Source organism: Scyliorhinus torazame, chromosome 6 (genome assembly GCF_047496885.1).
Source record: "Scyliorhinus torazame isolate Kashiwa2021f chromosome 6, sScyTor2.1, whole genome shotgun sequence".
Classification (NCBI taxonomy): Eukaryota; Metazoa; Chordata; class Chondrichthyes; order Carcharhiniformes; family Scyliorhinidae; genus Scyliorhinus; species Scyliorhinus torazame.
In genome coordinates, this window is record NC_092712.1 from 213,479,168 (window position 1) to 213,491,598 (window position 12,431).

The following is a 12,431-nucleotide window of genomic DNA, read 5'->3' on the forward strand; positions in this document are numbered from 1 at the left end:
TAGACGATAAATTATTTCAATCATATCTTCATGGCTGGGGGAAGTTCTCAGAGATAACCAAGCATCTCAAATTTTCAAACTGATTACACCTGAGGGGACAAAAGGCGCAAAGATCACATTCCAGCTTCTGAAGTACTTTTGCTGCTTTTTGTTTGTACTGATTAATCTTCTGGCTTGTTCACAATAAATTAATTTACAAGATGCATATTGTTATAATGTACCAATGTGCATGTACGTTGAAAAAGTTCTCGGTGTATAATAGCAGTCAGAGGTACATTCACTAAACTTCCCGAGCTCACTTGAACTGTGAACCTGTGTGAGGTACACTGCGATAAATACAGACAGGCCAGCTTTCATCAGCCTTTCCTACCAGCCGTCAACATAGGTGAAAAGTATATTTTTAGTAAAAGAACTACAGCACCTTATGGCCTCGCTCAAACCAGCGACGTACGAAGAATGGTCCTCAATTGCTGGCTTTATCTATTAGGGAGTAGAATGATCTCCCCAAGAAAATAGTGGTCGCGATTGATCCAAAATAATGCTTACAAATTTTGTGGCAAAACTCCAGAAGCACCATCTTCTAAAGAAAAGGTTCAACTTGTTGCATTATTGGGCGTGTTGCGTTTCGGTCTGTGGCTATATTTTAGCAAATGATTAACTTTTACAATAGACCAAGAGAAGGGAGAAAAGCACCTTTCTGTGAACCTTTCAGGAGGGAGAAAAACAATTGCTTCCAACAAGTATGAAACAGTACAGCTCTCAATAGTCTTGAAAATATTATTTTATTAAAAAAATTAATCCCTTTCAATCTCAAATATAAACAATTGCTTTGGTTGGGAGCTGACGGTCTGCGAGCTTAATAACAGCTACTCAAAAAATATATTTGCTAAAGGTAGCGTTCTCGATATTAACTAATAACTTGAATCATTTACCCCCCCCCCCCCCCCCCGCCCCCGCCCCCACGAAACAAAGTTCTGAATCAGAACAAGCGTTTCTTAATAATTCTCACCCGCAGAGAATTTCACTGCCCGTCTCTGCACCTGACAGGGGAAGAATTTCGGAATCGTATAAATCAATCTACACCAGTAGGTGTCCGCATTACAACAAATAAATATTTAACATATAATTCATGAAATATTCACGGTAATATAAATTGACACTTTAATTTCAGCTTGTATCACTATCAAATTAAGGGCTGTCAGGTCTCCCATTAGAGTTCATTGGCCAGTCTTTAAATTCACCGAATGGCCGGCGCCTTTAGAAATTATATTTTGCATTAGTTTTCATCATTTGTATTTCCATTCGCGTTGCCTTCAAAAAACTTGGTGCTCTCGGGTAAAGTGGCCCTGACTCTGCGCTTCTCCTTGAAACGTCCGGAGCGCGAGATTTTCAGGTTCCTGCGTGTGCTTTTCTCGTTAAAGCCTTTTTCTAATTTGGGGTCCACGTATTCTTTATCGTCCATGAAATTGGGATGTTTGTTTTCCTGAGCTGCCGTTTTGTCCGTGGACGACTGCACATTCTCCAGCCCTGCTCCCTTGTCCGTCAGTTCCTTCGGCTTCTTCTTCATGGTCATTGACTTCCACCAACTGGTCTTCCCACCGTCAGCCATTTCCCGGCCACTTCTTCACACCCTTGACCTGCTTTAAAACACGGAGAGTATAATTTGGAGGACGAAAGATTGCTGTCTGCACTGACCGGACCAATAAATTCGCTTGTTTAATTAAAACAAAATCTCGTCGCAGGAAACATTAAACAACACAAAACATTTTAAAAAATAAAAACAATGCCACCTCCAACTTTTTGATGAGGAGTTCCACATCACCATTCCTGTTCGCTGGCTCACCTGTTCGCCTCTCACAAGCTTTGACTTGATCTGCAGTAGAATTGCTTTTTTCTCCTCACGAATTCAATGATCAAATCGCCTTTTTTGTTTGTGGTTAACTCCGCGCGGCTGTTAGTCCATGTCTGCTGCGTGTCCGCGCACTTTGCCCCAGTGGTTTATGATCCCAGTGCCGGTTCTTGATAAGGTAAAACTTGTTGTTTAGCCCTGCAGCCTGTCGATGTGAAATGCGCCTGTCTCTCAGAGATGTGACCTGTTCCCTCCCTCTCCCACCCGGGGGGCGCTGCTTCCCTTCCTCAGGCTGCAAACCTGCCCCAGGTAAAGAGAGCAGCGCGCATTGCCTCCCCATTGGTGCTTTACCGCGAGGGAGGGGAGTGGGAACACTCTCCCTGTCAATCAGACCGGCCACGTGCCTCTCAGGTGAGCTCCAAGTCCCGGCTCCGGCTTGGCAGCAGAGTCTGTACCTGGACCGCGCGCCGCCGCGAGGCGTCCAAACTCCACGCAACACATTCAACTTCACCTATGCTGTCGTGCACCACCCCCAGGAGTAAATTACATTTCCGATTACATTCACTGATCTTTAGAACGAGGAAAGTCAATCCCGTGAAAGCCTGAAAAAAGGTGGCTTCACTGAGGACAGAGGCATCGCTGTTGTATTGCGGCGAATGGATTTCCGTCCTTCTCGAAGTGATCTCTCTGGGTTAAGGAAGGTGACATTCAAAACTTCGACATGTTGAATGCGCGCAATGCCTATCAAACTTACCTTCGTGCTTTGTATTTTTTCCCAGAATGTATTCTTTATGTTGTACGTTAAACTTTACATAGAGTCGAAATGGTTCAAAACTTTGGATATTGAATACTCTGTAGTTTAGCGCAATAAAACCGATTGTAAACTAATACAAATAAATGTATAATTGATGTAGAAAAGTGAGGCAGGAAAATTTAGGTATGTACAATATATCAACATGGCACAATTTATCATTTCAAATTCAGACAGGAAAGCAGGATTACAGAGCCATTAAGGGAACAAATCAAAAAGTAAATTCAAGACAAGTATAACATATTATATTAAATGTTGTGTGGTTTGCCAGAAGAAGAGACAGAAACGTTGTTCAAAATATGGTTGGATATGCCAAAATCAAAACTACACTATGAGATAGGATGGGTGAAATTCAAAGTGACATTTAATGCTTTATATTTTTATTATAAATATGGTTTTTGAACAGAAATCTATTGATCTAATGTAGAAAGACACACAATTATCGAACATCATATCCCATCTGTCAAACCATCTCAACTCCGTATATAATTAATTATTTTTGTAATGCAGTGGGACAAAGAAAGTATGTTCCAACATCAGTGAAAGCTTGCAGGGGAAGCTGTATAATGATATTGTCACTGATACTCATAATCCAGGGGCCCAGGGTACTGCTCTGGGGACCTGGGTTTGAATGGCATCACAGCAGAAGGTAGAATTTGAATTCAATAAAAATCTGGAATTAAGTCAAAGGATGACTGTTGTAAAAGCGAATCTGCTGAAGCCAGACCCACAGCAATTTGATTGACTCTTAAATGCTCACGGAAATTGCCTAGCAACAGATATGGTGTCCCGTGCACAATGTCTAGGTGGCAGAAGTTGGTGTTTGGAAGGTGCTGTCAAAAAAGCCTTGGCGAGTTTGTTCCAGTGCATCATCATAGATATGCCAGTGTTGAAGGGAGTTTTAATTCAATCGCTACATTGACTTAGATGATGTTGAGATTCTTGAGTGTTGGAGCTGCACTTATCCAGGCAAGTATTTCCTGACTTGTGCCTTGTAGATGGCGGGGAGATAGGCGAGTTATTTGCTGCAGAATTCCCACCGTCTGACCTTCTCTAATCATTTAGATGGCTGTCCAGTTAAGTTTCTGGTCAATAGTAATCTCCAGCATGTTGGTGTTAGGGCATTCAGTAATGACATTTCCATCGAATATCAAAGAGCAATGTTGAGATCTCTTTGTTGATGACGATCATTTCCTACCACCAACAGTTACATTGGCCCAAGCTTGAATGATGCCCATGCATGGAGGCATGGTGTGCTTCATCATTTTAGGAGCTGCAAATGCAACTGAACAGAGTTCAATCATCAGCAAACATCACAACGTCTGACTTTATGATGGTTGGAAGGTCATTGATAAAGCAGATGCAGATGATTGGACCTAGGTACTACCCTACTACTGCATTGATGGTCTCCAATGATCACAACCACGTTTCTTTGTGCCAGTGGACAGTTTTCTAGCTGATTCCCATTGACATCAATTTTGCTGGTGTGCTGTCAAATGCGGCCCTGGTATTAAAGACAATTACTATCACCTTACCTCCAGAATTCAGTGTTTTTTGTCCATGTTTTAACCAAAGCCAAAATGAAATCTGAAGCTGTGTGGTTCTTGTGGAATACAAACTGGACACCTGTGAGCATATCATTGATGAGTAAGTGCCGCTTGATAGAGCTGTTGGCAGCACTTTCCATTACTTTTCTGATGGTTAAATATATTCAAGGCTGAGATGGGCAGATTTTTAAACAGTGAGGGAATAAATGGTTATGGGGATCAGGTGGGAAAGTGGGGTTGAGGATCATGAATGACGGAGGAGACTTAATGGGCCGTATGGCCTATTTCTGCTCCCATGTCTTTGGCTTATTGAGACGAGGTTGATGGCGTGATAATTGGCTGGTTTGGAGTTCCATGCTTTCTGTGGAGAGAACATGCTTGGACAATTTTCCAGTTGTCGGGTGGGTTCAGATGTTGCAGCTATACTGGATTAACCACTTGGCACGTCTTGCTGAAGATGGTTGAAAAAACCTCAAACTTTGCCTTTTGTAATGATGTGCTGCAACATCAAGGGTGGGGATGTTCATGGACACTCCTCCTGTCCTCAGTTTAATTGTTCACCACCATTCCTGACTGCATGTGCCAGGGCTGCAATTTGTCATTGGTTTACCATACATGGGAGACCGGGCAGACTGCCCCAAGTGGGATGGGACACACATGACCTAAATATTAACTGGGCCATAGATATGACAGTGACATGTGGAAAGGAGAAGGGATGGCATGCACTGTGATGATGGAGGAAGGATCTTTCCTGCAAAAAATAACACAAATTGTGAAACCAACAAATGCCAAGCTACTTAAAGGAAAGAACTACCTGATCTAGTGAAAAAATCCAAATGTCAGTAGACTGGAAGCATTCGATCAGGAAATACGTCATATAGTTTCAAAATTGTGCCAGTTGTGTTAAAGATTAGAATTTGTCAGCTGGATTATGCCCAGGGGTATATAATATAGAATTTACAGTGTAGAAGGAGGACATTTGGCCCATTGAGTCGACACCAGCCCCTGAAAGAGCACCCTACCTAAGCCAGCAACCTATCCCCGTAACTTAGCAATCCCACATAACATTTGGACACTGCAGGAAATTAGCCTGGTCAATCCACCTAACTTGCACATCTTTGGACTGTGGGAGGAAACTTGACCACCTGGAAGAAACCCACGCAGACACGGGCAGACTGTGCAGACTCTGCACAGACAGTTACTCAAGCCGGGAATCAAACCTGGGACCCTGGCGCTGTGAAGCAACAGTGGTAACACTGTGCTCCCATGCCGCAATCAATAAACAAAATGATTGATGATTTAGTAAATGAGTTAATCGGAAAGAGTAGAAAAATGGGAAACAAGCAATTTAAACTGGGAAGGAAGTAAGAATTGACAGAATGGCGAGGAATAGGATCCAGGGCAGGATTAGAAGAAGTAAAGAGAATAAATATCGAAAATATGTGGGAACACAATGAGATAATGGAGCATCAGAATACATTATTGTTGAGAGAAGAGTTGGCGTGAGAGCTGGGGAATGTCACAGGTAAAAAAATGAGTTGATACAGGCAAACAATTAAGCTAATCAGAATCAAGACTCTACTGGAGGTATCATGTATAGTTTGTATGCAGCATTTTTGATGGAAATGGTACAGAAAGGACTGGACTAAGTAAAAGGTAATCACATTCCTTTGTTTATTCATGAAAAACAATTGAGAAAATGGGTCAAAAGACCCACAGATATAAACTACTATGATTTGCCAGATGATTTTGGCATATTTGGAACCCTGAGATAAAGAAAGGGTTGAAGATATCATATCAATGGTATTGACACTTCACTTGAAAACAAAGAATGGAAGCCAGCCTTGGAAAGACACTGGATAGAGTCTATTGGAGTGATTGAAGACTCTGGTACAGGCCTGATGCATAAACAATATGAGAAATACCTATATTAACTGATAAAGGACAATGGCACTTGGATAGATCTGAACATAAAATGCTGCACCATTAAAAGGGACCATTTTAGTCTGCAGGTGCAATGTGATATGACAACATTCCACTTCACCTTGCGGGTTTACAATTGATGAGGAATCACGCAAATGAAACACAAATCTAAGGGTAGAATTTTGCACCAGCGGCATGGTTCCTTATGATGGTTTCAGAAGTGTGCAGGACTTCCACTTGCTCGGGGAAAGGTTAACCATATGCATCGCGTGACAGCCAGCCAGTTAGATATGCAGAGGCATGGGGCCTGCCTGGCCACTTTTGCAGTGAGGTTGGGTGGCAAGTCAATGACCCTGCCACTGGCTCTTGGAGTTGAAAGTTTGAGCACGAGTCATAAACTGCACCCAGACAGGCATCTACTCCCTACAAGCCAGCAGCATTCCTTTTGAAGAATGTGCAACTTTTGGGGACCTCAAACTGCTGCCTTCCTCTCATTATTTTCCCTCCATTAGACCTCTGAAACTGCTGTCAGCAGCTAAAAATACTGAGAGAAGTCTCAGAGGAAATACAGGGCCGCATAGTTCAGCGATATCGCCCTGCAGGTTCTCCTCCCGGTTGTCCAAGAGAGGTGGCAAGTACTTTTCCCCAGTGGTGACACGTGGAAAACCTCCCCATGACTAAGGTAGCCTGGAAAAAGATCGCAGCAGACATTAGTAACTGCTGAAAATAAGAGACTTTTTGGAGAAGCTTTTTGTCCTGCACTCATCATGACAATTTGCAAAAATATTAATGTCAGGGGGAAACAACAAATATAAGAGAGTGCTGATTGGTTGACATGTGGAATCTGATTATTAGAGGTGTTCCCGTGGAGAATGCACCTGTTGATGGTGGCTGAAAATTAACTGCCAAACATGGTTTGAAATTTAAACCAGACAGTTTGATTCTGATTGGTCAAGGCATCTCCCTGAGGAATGAATGAGGGAATGGCTCTCACTTATTTTATTTAGCTAAAATAAGCAAATTTGAGCACAGGATAGAGCCCATTAAGACATGCAAGGAAATTATATCACTATATCAAAGCGATCTAGACCCACCACCATTATATGAATCAGTATTCATTGAGCTTATGAACTTGGCAATCACGCAGTTAAGTTCAGTTTCAGTGACATCTGGTGTGCCCAAACAGACATTGTTGCAATAGGATCCCCTCCAGGCCCAGCTTTTGCAAACATCTTTGTTAGTTCCAAGAGAAACATGTCTTCGATGGAATGACACCTAACCACCAATCCCTTGCATAGTTCCAATGTGTGGATACTGTATCTAAATCTGCTGCTGCATTTGGACATGTCCTTATATGTCTTAATGGATTCTACCCTGTGCACAAATTCATCTTTAAAAAGGAGCCATCAAATTAACTTTCGTTGATATATTAGTTGAGAAATCTGCCAGGGATTCTTTACCATGGCCGCAAGCCGATTTGGAGGGTGCGGGGCATCGCAATTCGGCGCCAAACTGCCGCCTGCCACGATTTTGGCATGGGGAGCTATTCTCCACCCAATCGCCATTCCCGATTTATTTTGGCAACGGAGAATCCCACGCCATTTATACATATCCCCAATATGAAGCAGATATCTATAATATAATAATGGTTGAATCAATAGCGCTGGTTTACACTATCAGCAATGTCTAAATTACACTTGGTGAGTGTTCTGTAAGTGAATGTGGCCTTTAAATTGTGCACAGCAAGATCCCACAAACCAAAATGCACAACTGGGAGACTTTCTTAGTTTCGTCTGAATAATGCCATGAAATATTTCGGGGGTGATTCTCCGAGCCCCGTGCCGGGCTGGAGAATCACTGCAACTGCACCACGACGCCCCAACGCTGGGCCGCTGGAATCAACGGGGTCGCCGATTCTTCGGCCCGGATGGGGTGAGCGGCCGCGCCGATACGACAGAGTCCCGCCGGTGTCATTCACGACTGGTTGCTGCCGGCGGGAACTCTGCAGGAACGGTCGGGGGGCGGCCTGTGTGGGGGGAGGGGGGCTTCTTCACCGAGGGGGGGGGTCTCCGATGGGGTCTGGCCCACAACAGGGGCCCACCGATCGGCGGGCCTACTTCCTGGCGTGGCCAACCCCTGAACACCGACTCCATGTTGGTTGAAGCCGGTGCGCGTAAGAAGGCCCGCGCGCATGCGCAGGTTGGCGCGGCCCAACTGCGCATGTGCGGGTTGGTGCAGCGCCAAGGCTGGAGCGGCGTGAACCGTTCCAGCGGGCCAGAATCTGTCATACTCGGGCCCTGTTCACGCTGTCGTGAAACGCAACGGTGTTCACGACTGCTCGAACACTTGGGCCCAATATTGGAGAATCGCCCCCTTCATATCCATCCGTAACACTGTCTTGGTTTAATATTTCATCTGAAAGAAGGCTTTAACATTCGCAGCAGTCTTTCATTTATGCACTAGAGTGTTGGTTGGAATTCAGTTCTACAGTCTTAAAGTGGTCTTGAACTCACAACCTTTTGTTCCTGGTTCCTGTGGCAATAGGATAAAAATTAAGTCAAACTGAAATTGAAATACAGAGAGAGAATAAAAATATTAACTTTTTTTATCAGCATATAAATTTCACTTCTCAGGAAAACATTTTCCTTAAGAAAAAGCATCAATGGGCAAGTTTGACTTGTATCTACACATTCATTTTAATCTATTTTCATTTGATGCAGAAAATATTGCATGTTATACAAAAAATACGATTCGCAATGTTAAGCATATGAACCTAAAATACAAGGAAGCAGTAAGACAGATGAGGAATCCATGCTTTACAAGCCTACTGATCAAAAAACAGTGGTTTGATAAGGAAATTACAGCCCAGAGATTATGAAACAGAAGAGCGCAACTTCCATTCTGGATCTATGTTGAAATAGCTGATTTCAATAGAGCTACTACAATTGGACTCAATACCATGCCAGAGAGAGGAAATTGAGGGAAATCATCCAGAATTCCTCCTCATGCTCTATGTTCAGTGACGCCCACTCCACCGCACACCGCTTTCTGTTTGAGTCGGAGAATTATCAACCTGGCGGGGTGTTCAGTTAGCACATTCGTAATGACTGCTGGCATTCGCTGTCCATGCTCACAGAGAGAAAATGGATATGTAGGTGAGCTACCAAACATTTACTGGTACCCAGTGGATCAGAATCAATGGGTGGTATTTTATCTGTGGTGGTCCCAAAGGTGGAACAGGAGCCGGCTCCCACTCAATTCCAACTCAAATTGAAAGTGGCAGTGGGATTGGAGACTTGTGTGATCATGTGGCATGGAAAGCTATTCATTGGTAAAACCTGCCATCAGCTGGCAAAGGTGGGTTAAAAGGAACTTCCTGGACAACCAGAGTATCTCTACATCATGACCATAATTTTGCTGGCCAACTCGACTACCATTAACCTGAGAACACAAAGGTGGCACAGGAGTTTTTCATATTTAAACATCACATGTAAATATTGCACATTACTTTGGTTTTATTTTGCTCATGTGTGCATCGTCATCATTTGTTGGGGCTAGCTTAACCAGAACTAAATGTACTGGCACACCTCATGGTTGGCACGCATTGATAGTTACAGGAAAGCTAGGAACATTTTCTTTATTGTGGAAGAAACAATGTGGTGTGTTTGCATTCACTCTTTATTGAATGTTAAGGGCAGCATGGTAGCATAGTGGTTAGCACTGTGGCTTCACAGCACCAGGGTCCCAGGTTCGATTCCCTGCTGGGTCACCGTCTGTGCGGAGTCTGCACATTCTCCCCGTGTCTGCGTGGGTTTCCTCCGGGCACTCTGGTTTCCTCCCACAGTCCAAAGACATGCAGGTTAGGTGGATTGGCCATGCTAAATTGCCCTTAGTGTCCAAAAAGGTTAGGAGGGGTTATTGGGTTAGGGGGATAAGGTGGAAGTGAGGGCTAAAGTGGGTTGGTGCAGACCACGATGGGCTGAATGGCCTCCTTCTGCACTGTATGTTCTATGTCTATGTTCATGTTGGCGACCGTTTTGAATCCATCAGTTTGCAGGACATGCTGAACTTGCAGCCTCAGCTAGCCCTCCCTTCCATGCATTGTAATGGAGATTCTCCAAGGTCACTCTCGGCGGCAATAATTGGAATGTTGCAGGTGAGCTCAAAGCCCTGTAAGGATGGTGAAGAATTGTTTTTTTGAATGTAGTAGACCAATTGATGCATGTCCAAGTGTGACACAGGTATTTTTGGGGCCAGTATTAACTAGCGAATTTGCGTGATAAAGCTTCACAATCCTTGCTCTTCTAAGTGGAGTGCGCCTCAATGGAGTGCTGGGAGATTGGTGAGTTGAGGGAGTTCGGTGAGGAAGGGAGGGAGGTGCTCCTTTTCTTTTTCTAACTTTTTTATTCTGTCGAAATTGGTTTATGCCCTAATACAGGGGAGGAAATTAGCTGTTCGGTGAGAATCTGGTTAGCATCTGATAAGTGGTCAAGGTCTATTCCATTTCTAAAGTTTCTCGTTGTGCAGGAATTTATGATAAGATTGATAAAATAAGTAAAAGAAAATAAATAATTAAATAAAATAATTAATTATTAATTAAAACACAGAAGGATGGAGACAGATCATGTGTCATAGCTGCAGCATGTGGGAGCTCATGGATAACAATGTGATCTAGGGCAAACACGCTTGCAGTTAGTATCTGCACCTTGAGGATTTCCGGCACAGAATCATTGAGCTGGAGGCCCAACTGCAGACACTCCAACACATCAGGGAGGGAGAAAGTTTACCTGGGCATTTTGTACCAGGAGGCAGTCACGCCCCTAAGGATGGGGTCTTCTACTTTGGAAGGTGATCAGGGATAGAAGGGTGTGACTGCAACTGGGGCAGGTAAGAGGGCCCAGACAGCAGGAGTGTTAGTCTCTGCAATTTTCCAACAGGTTTGTGGTTCCCTCAGCTTTTTTGGATGGGGGATTGGGGTGCTGCAGGGTCGATGAGCTGAATGACCATGATATTGCGGTACAGGAAGCCAGTGAAAGGGGGGAGCAAAAAGGAATGTAGTGGTAGTAGGGGACAGCATAGTGAGGAGGATTGACACTTTTCTTGGCAGCGAAGAGTAAGAGTCCAGGTGACTGTGTTGCTTGCCAGGGTTCAGTAAATTTGCTCCGGGCTGGAAAGGCAATTGCAGTTGGAGGGTGAGGATCCATATAGGTCCCAATAACATAGGCAGGACAAGGAAAGGGATTATGCATAGTCAGTATGAGGGGCTCGGCACCAAATTAAGAAGAACTTCAAAAGTAATAATCTCTGGATTATTACCTGAACCAAATATGTATTGGCACAAGACAAATACAATTAGATGAATACATATATGGCTTAAAGACCGGTGTGGTAGAAATGGACGGCACAGTGACACAACATTTAGCACTGCTGCCTCACAGCACCAGGGATCAATTCCGGCCTTGGGTGACTGCGTGGAGTTTGCATTTCTCCCCATGTCTCTGTGGGTTTCCTCCAGTTGCTCTGGTTTCCTCCCACAGTCCAAAGATGGGCAGGTTAGGTGGATTAGCCATGCTAAAATTGACCCTTATTGTCCAGGGATGTGCCAGTTAGGTGGGACTATGGGGATTGGGCATGGGAGTAGGCCTAGCTGGGGCACTCATTCAGAGGGTTGGTGCAGACCTAACGGGCTGAATGTCCTCATTCTGCACTGTAGAGATTCACTGCAGACATTCAGCCCTTTAGATTCTGGTTCATGGGGCACTGGAACCATAGGAGAAGGTGTGGGTCTGTTTTTGGACCGGTGTTCTTGCGAGCTGCATCATTAGGGAAGTAGAGAGGATTTAAAACTAAATTGTGGGGGCAAGAGATCACATTTCGTAGATGTGGTAAACGAAAGAGTAGAGACAAGGTAAGAGAGAAAGGTATTAACATGGGAAATGATAAACAGAACATCAAAGGAAGAGATAGAGAGGAAAAATCTAAGAATAAAACAGCAGTCAACGCTGGAGGTTACAAAAGTAATCTTGAAAAACTAAAGGCTCTGCATCTGAATGCATGAGGCATTTGAAACAAAACAAATGAACTGGTAGTCCAAATATAAATAAATAAGTACATAAGATCTGATAGCCATTACAGAGACATGGCTGCAGGTTGACATAGATTAGGGCCTGAATATTGAAGGATATATGACACCTAGGAAGGACAGAAAAACTCGGAAAAGGTGGAAGGGTCACTTTGCTACTTAATGATGCTATTGGCACATTAATGAAGGATGAGCTAGGTACAGGAAACCAAGATGTAG

At 43.8% G+C, this 12,431-nt stretch overlaps 1 protein-coding gene across 4 annotated transcripts; it reads right to left on the reverse strand.

The window, feature by feature from the left end:
* Nucleotides 1-1,144: 1,144 nt before the first annotated feature.
* On the reverse strand, nt 1,145-2,160 carry LOC140425260 (proline-rich protein 15-like). 4 transcript variants are annotated; one of them, XM_072509386.1, is made up of 2 exons: nt 1,791-2,160; nt 1,145-1,640 (listed from the first exon to the last, which is right to left on the reverse strand). In XM_072509386.1, exon 2 carries the CDS (start codon nt 1,607-1,609, stop codon nt 1,277-1,279), a length of 333 nt encoding a protein of 110 aa, XP_072365487.1. In that variant the 5' UTR covers nt 1,610-1,640; nt 1,791-2,160; the 3' UTR covers nt 1,145-1,276. The 4 variants fall into 4 exon arrangements, with proteins under 4 accessions (XP_072365487.1, XP_072365486.1, XP_072365485.1 ...); XM_072509385.1 differs by having other exon boundaries at nt 1,145-1,637; nt 1,791-2,158; XM_072509384.1 differs by having other exon boundaries at nt 1,145-1,637; nt 1,844-2,152.
* Nucleotides 2,161-12,431: the final 10,271 nt, after the last annotated feature.

Coding starts and splice junctions, on each gene's coding strand:
- LOC140425260 (XM_072509386.1), bottom strand. CDS start 1,609: ATGGCTGACGGTGGGAAGACCAGTTGGTGGAAGTCAATGACCATGAAG.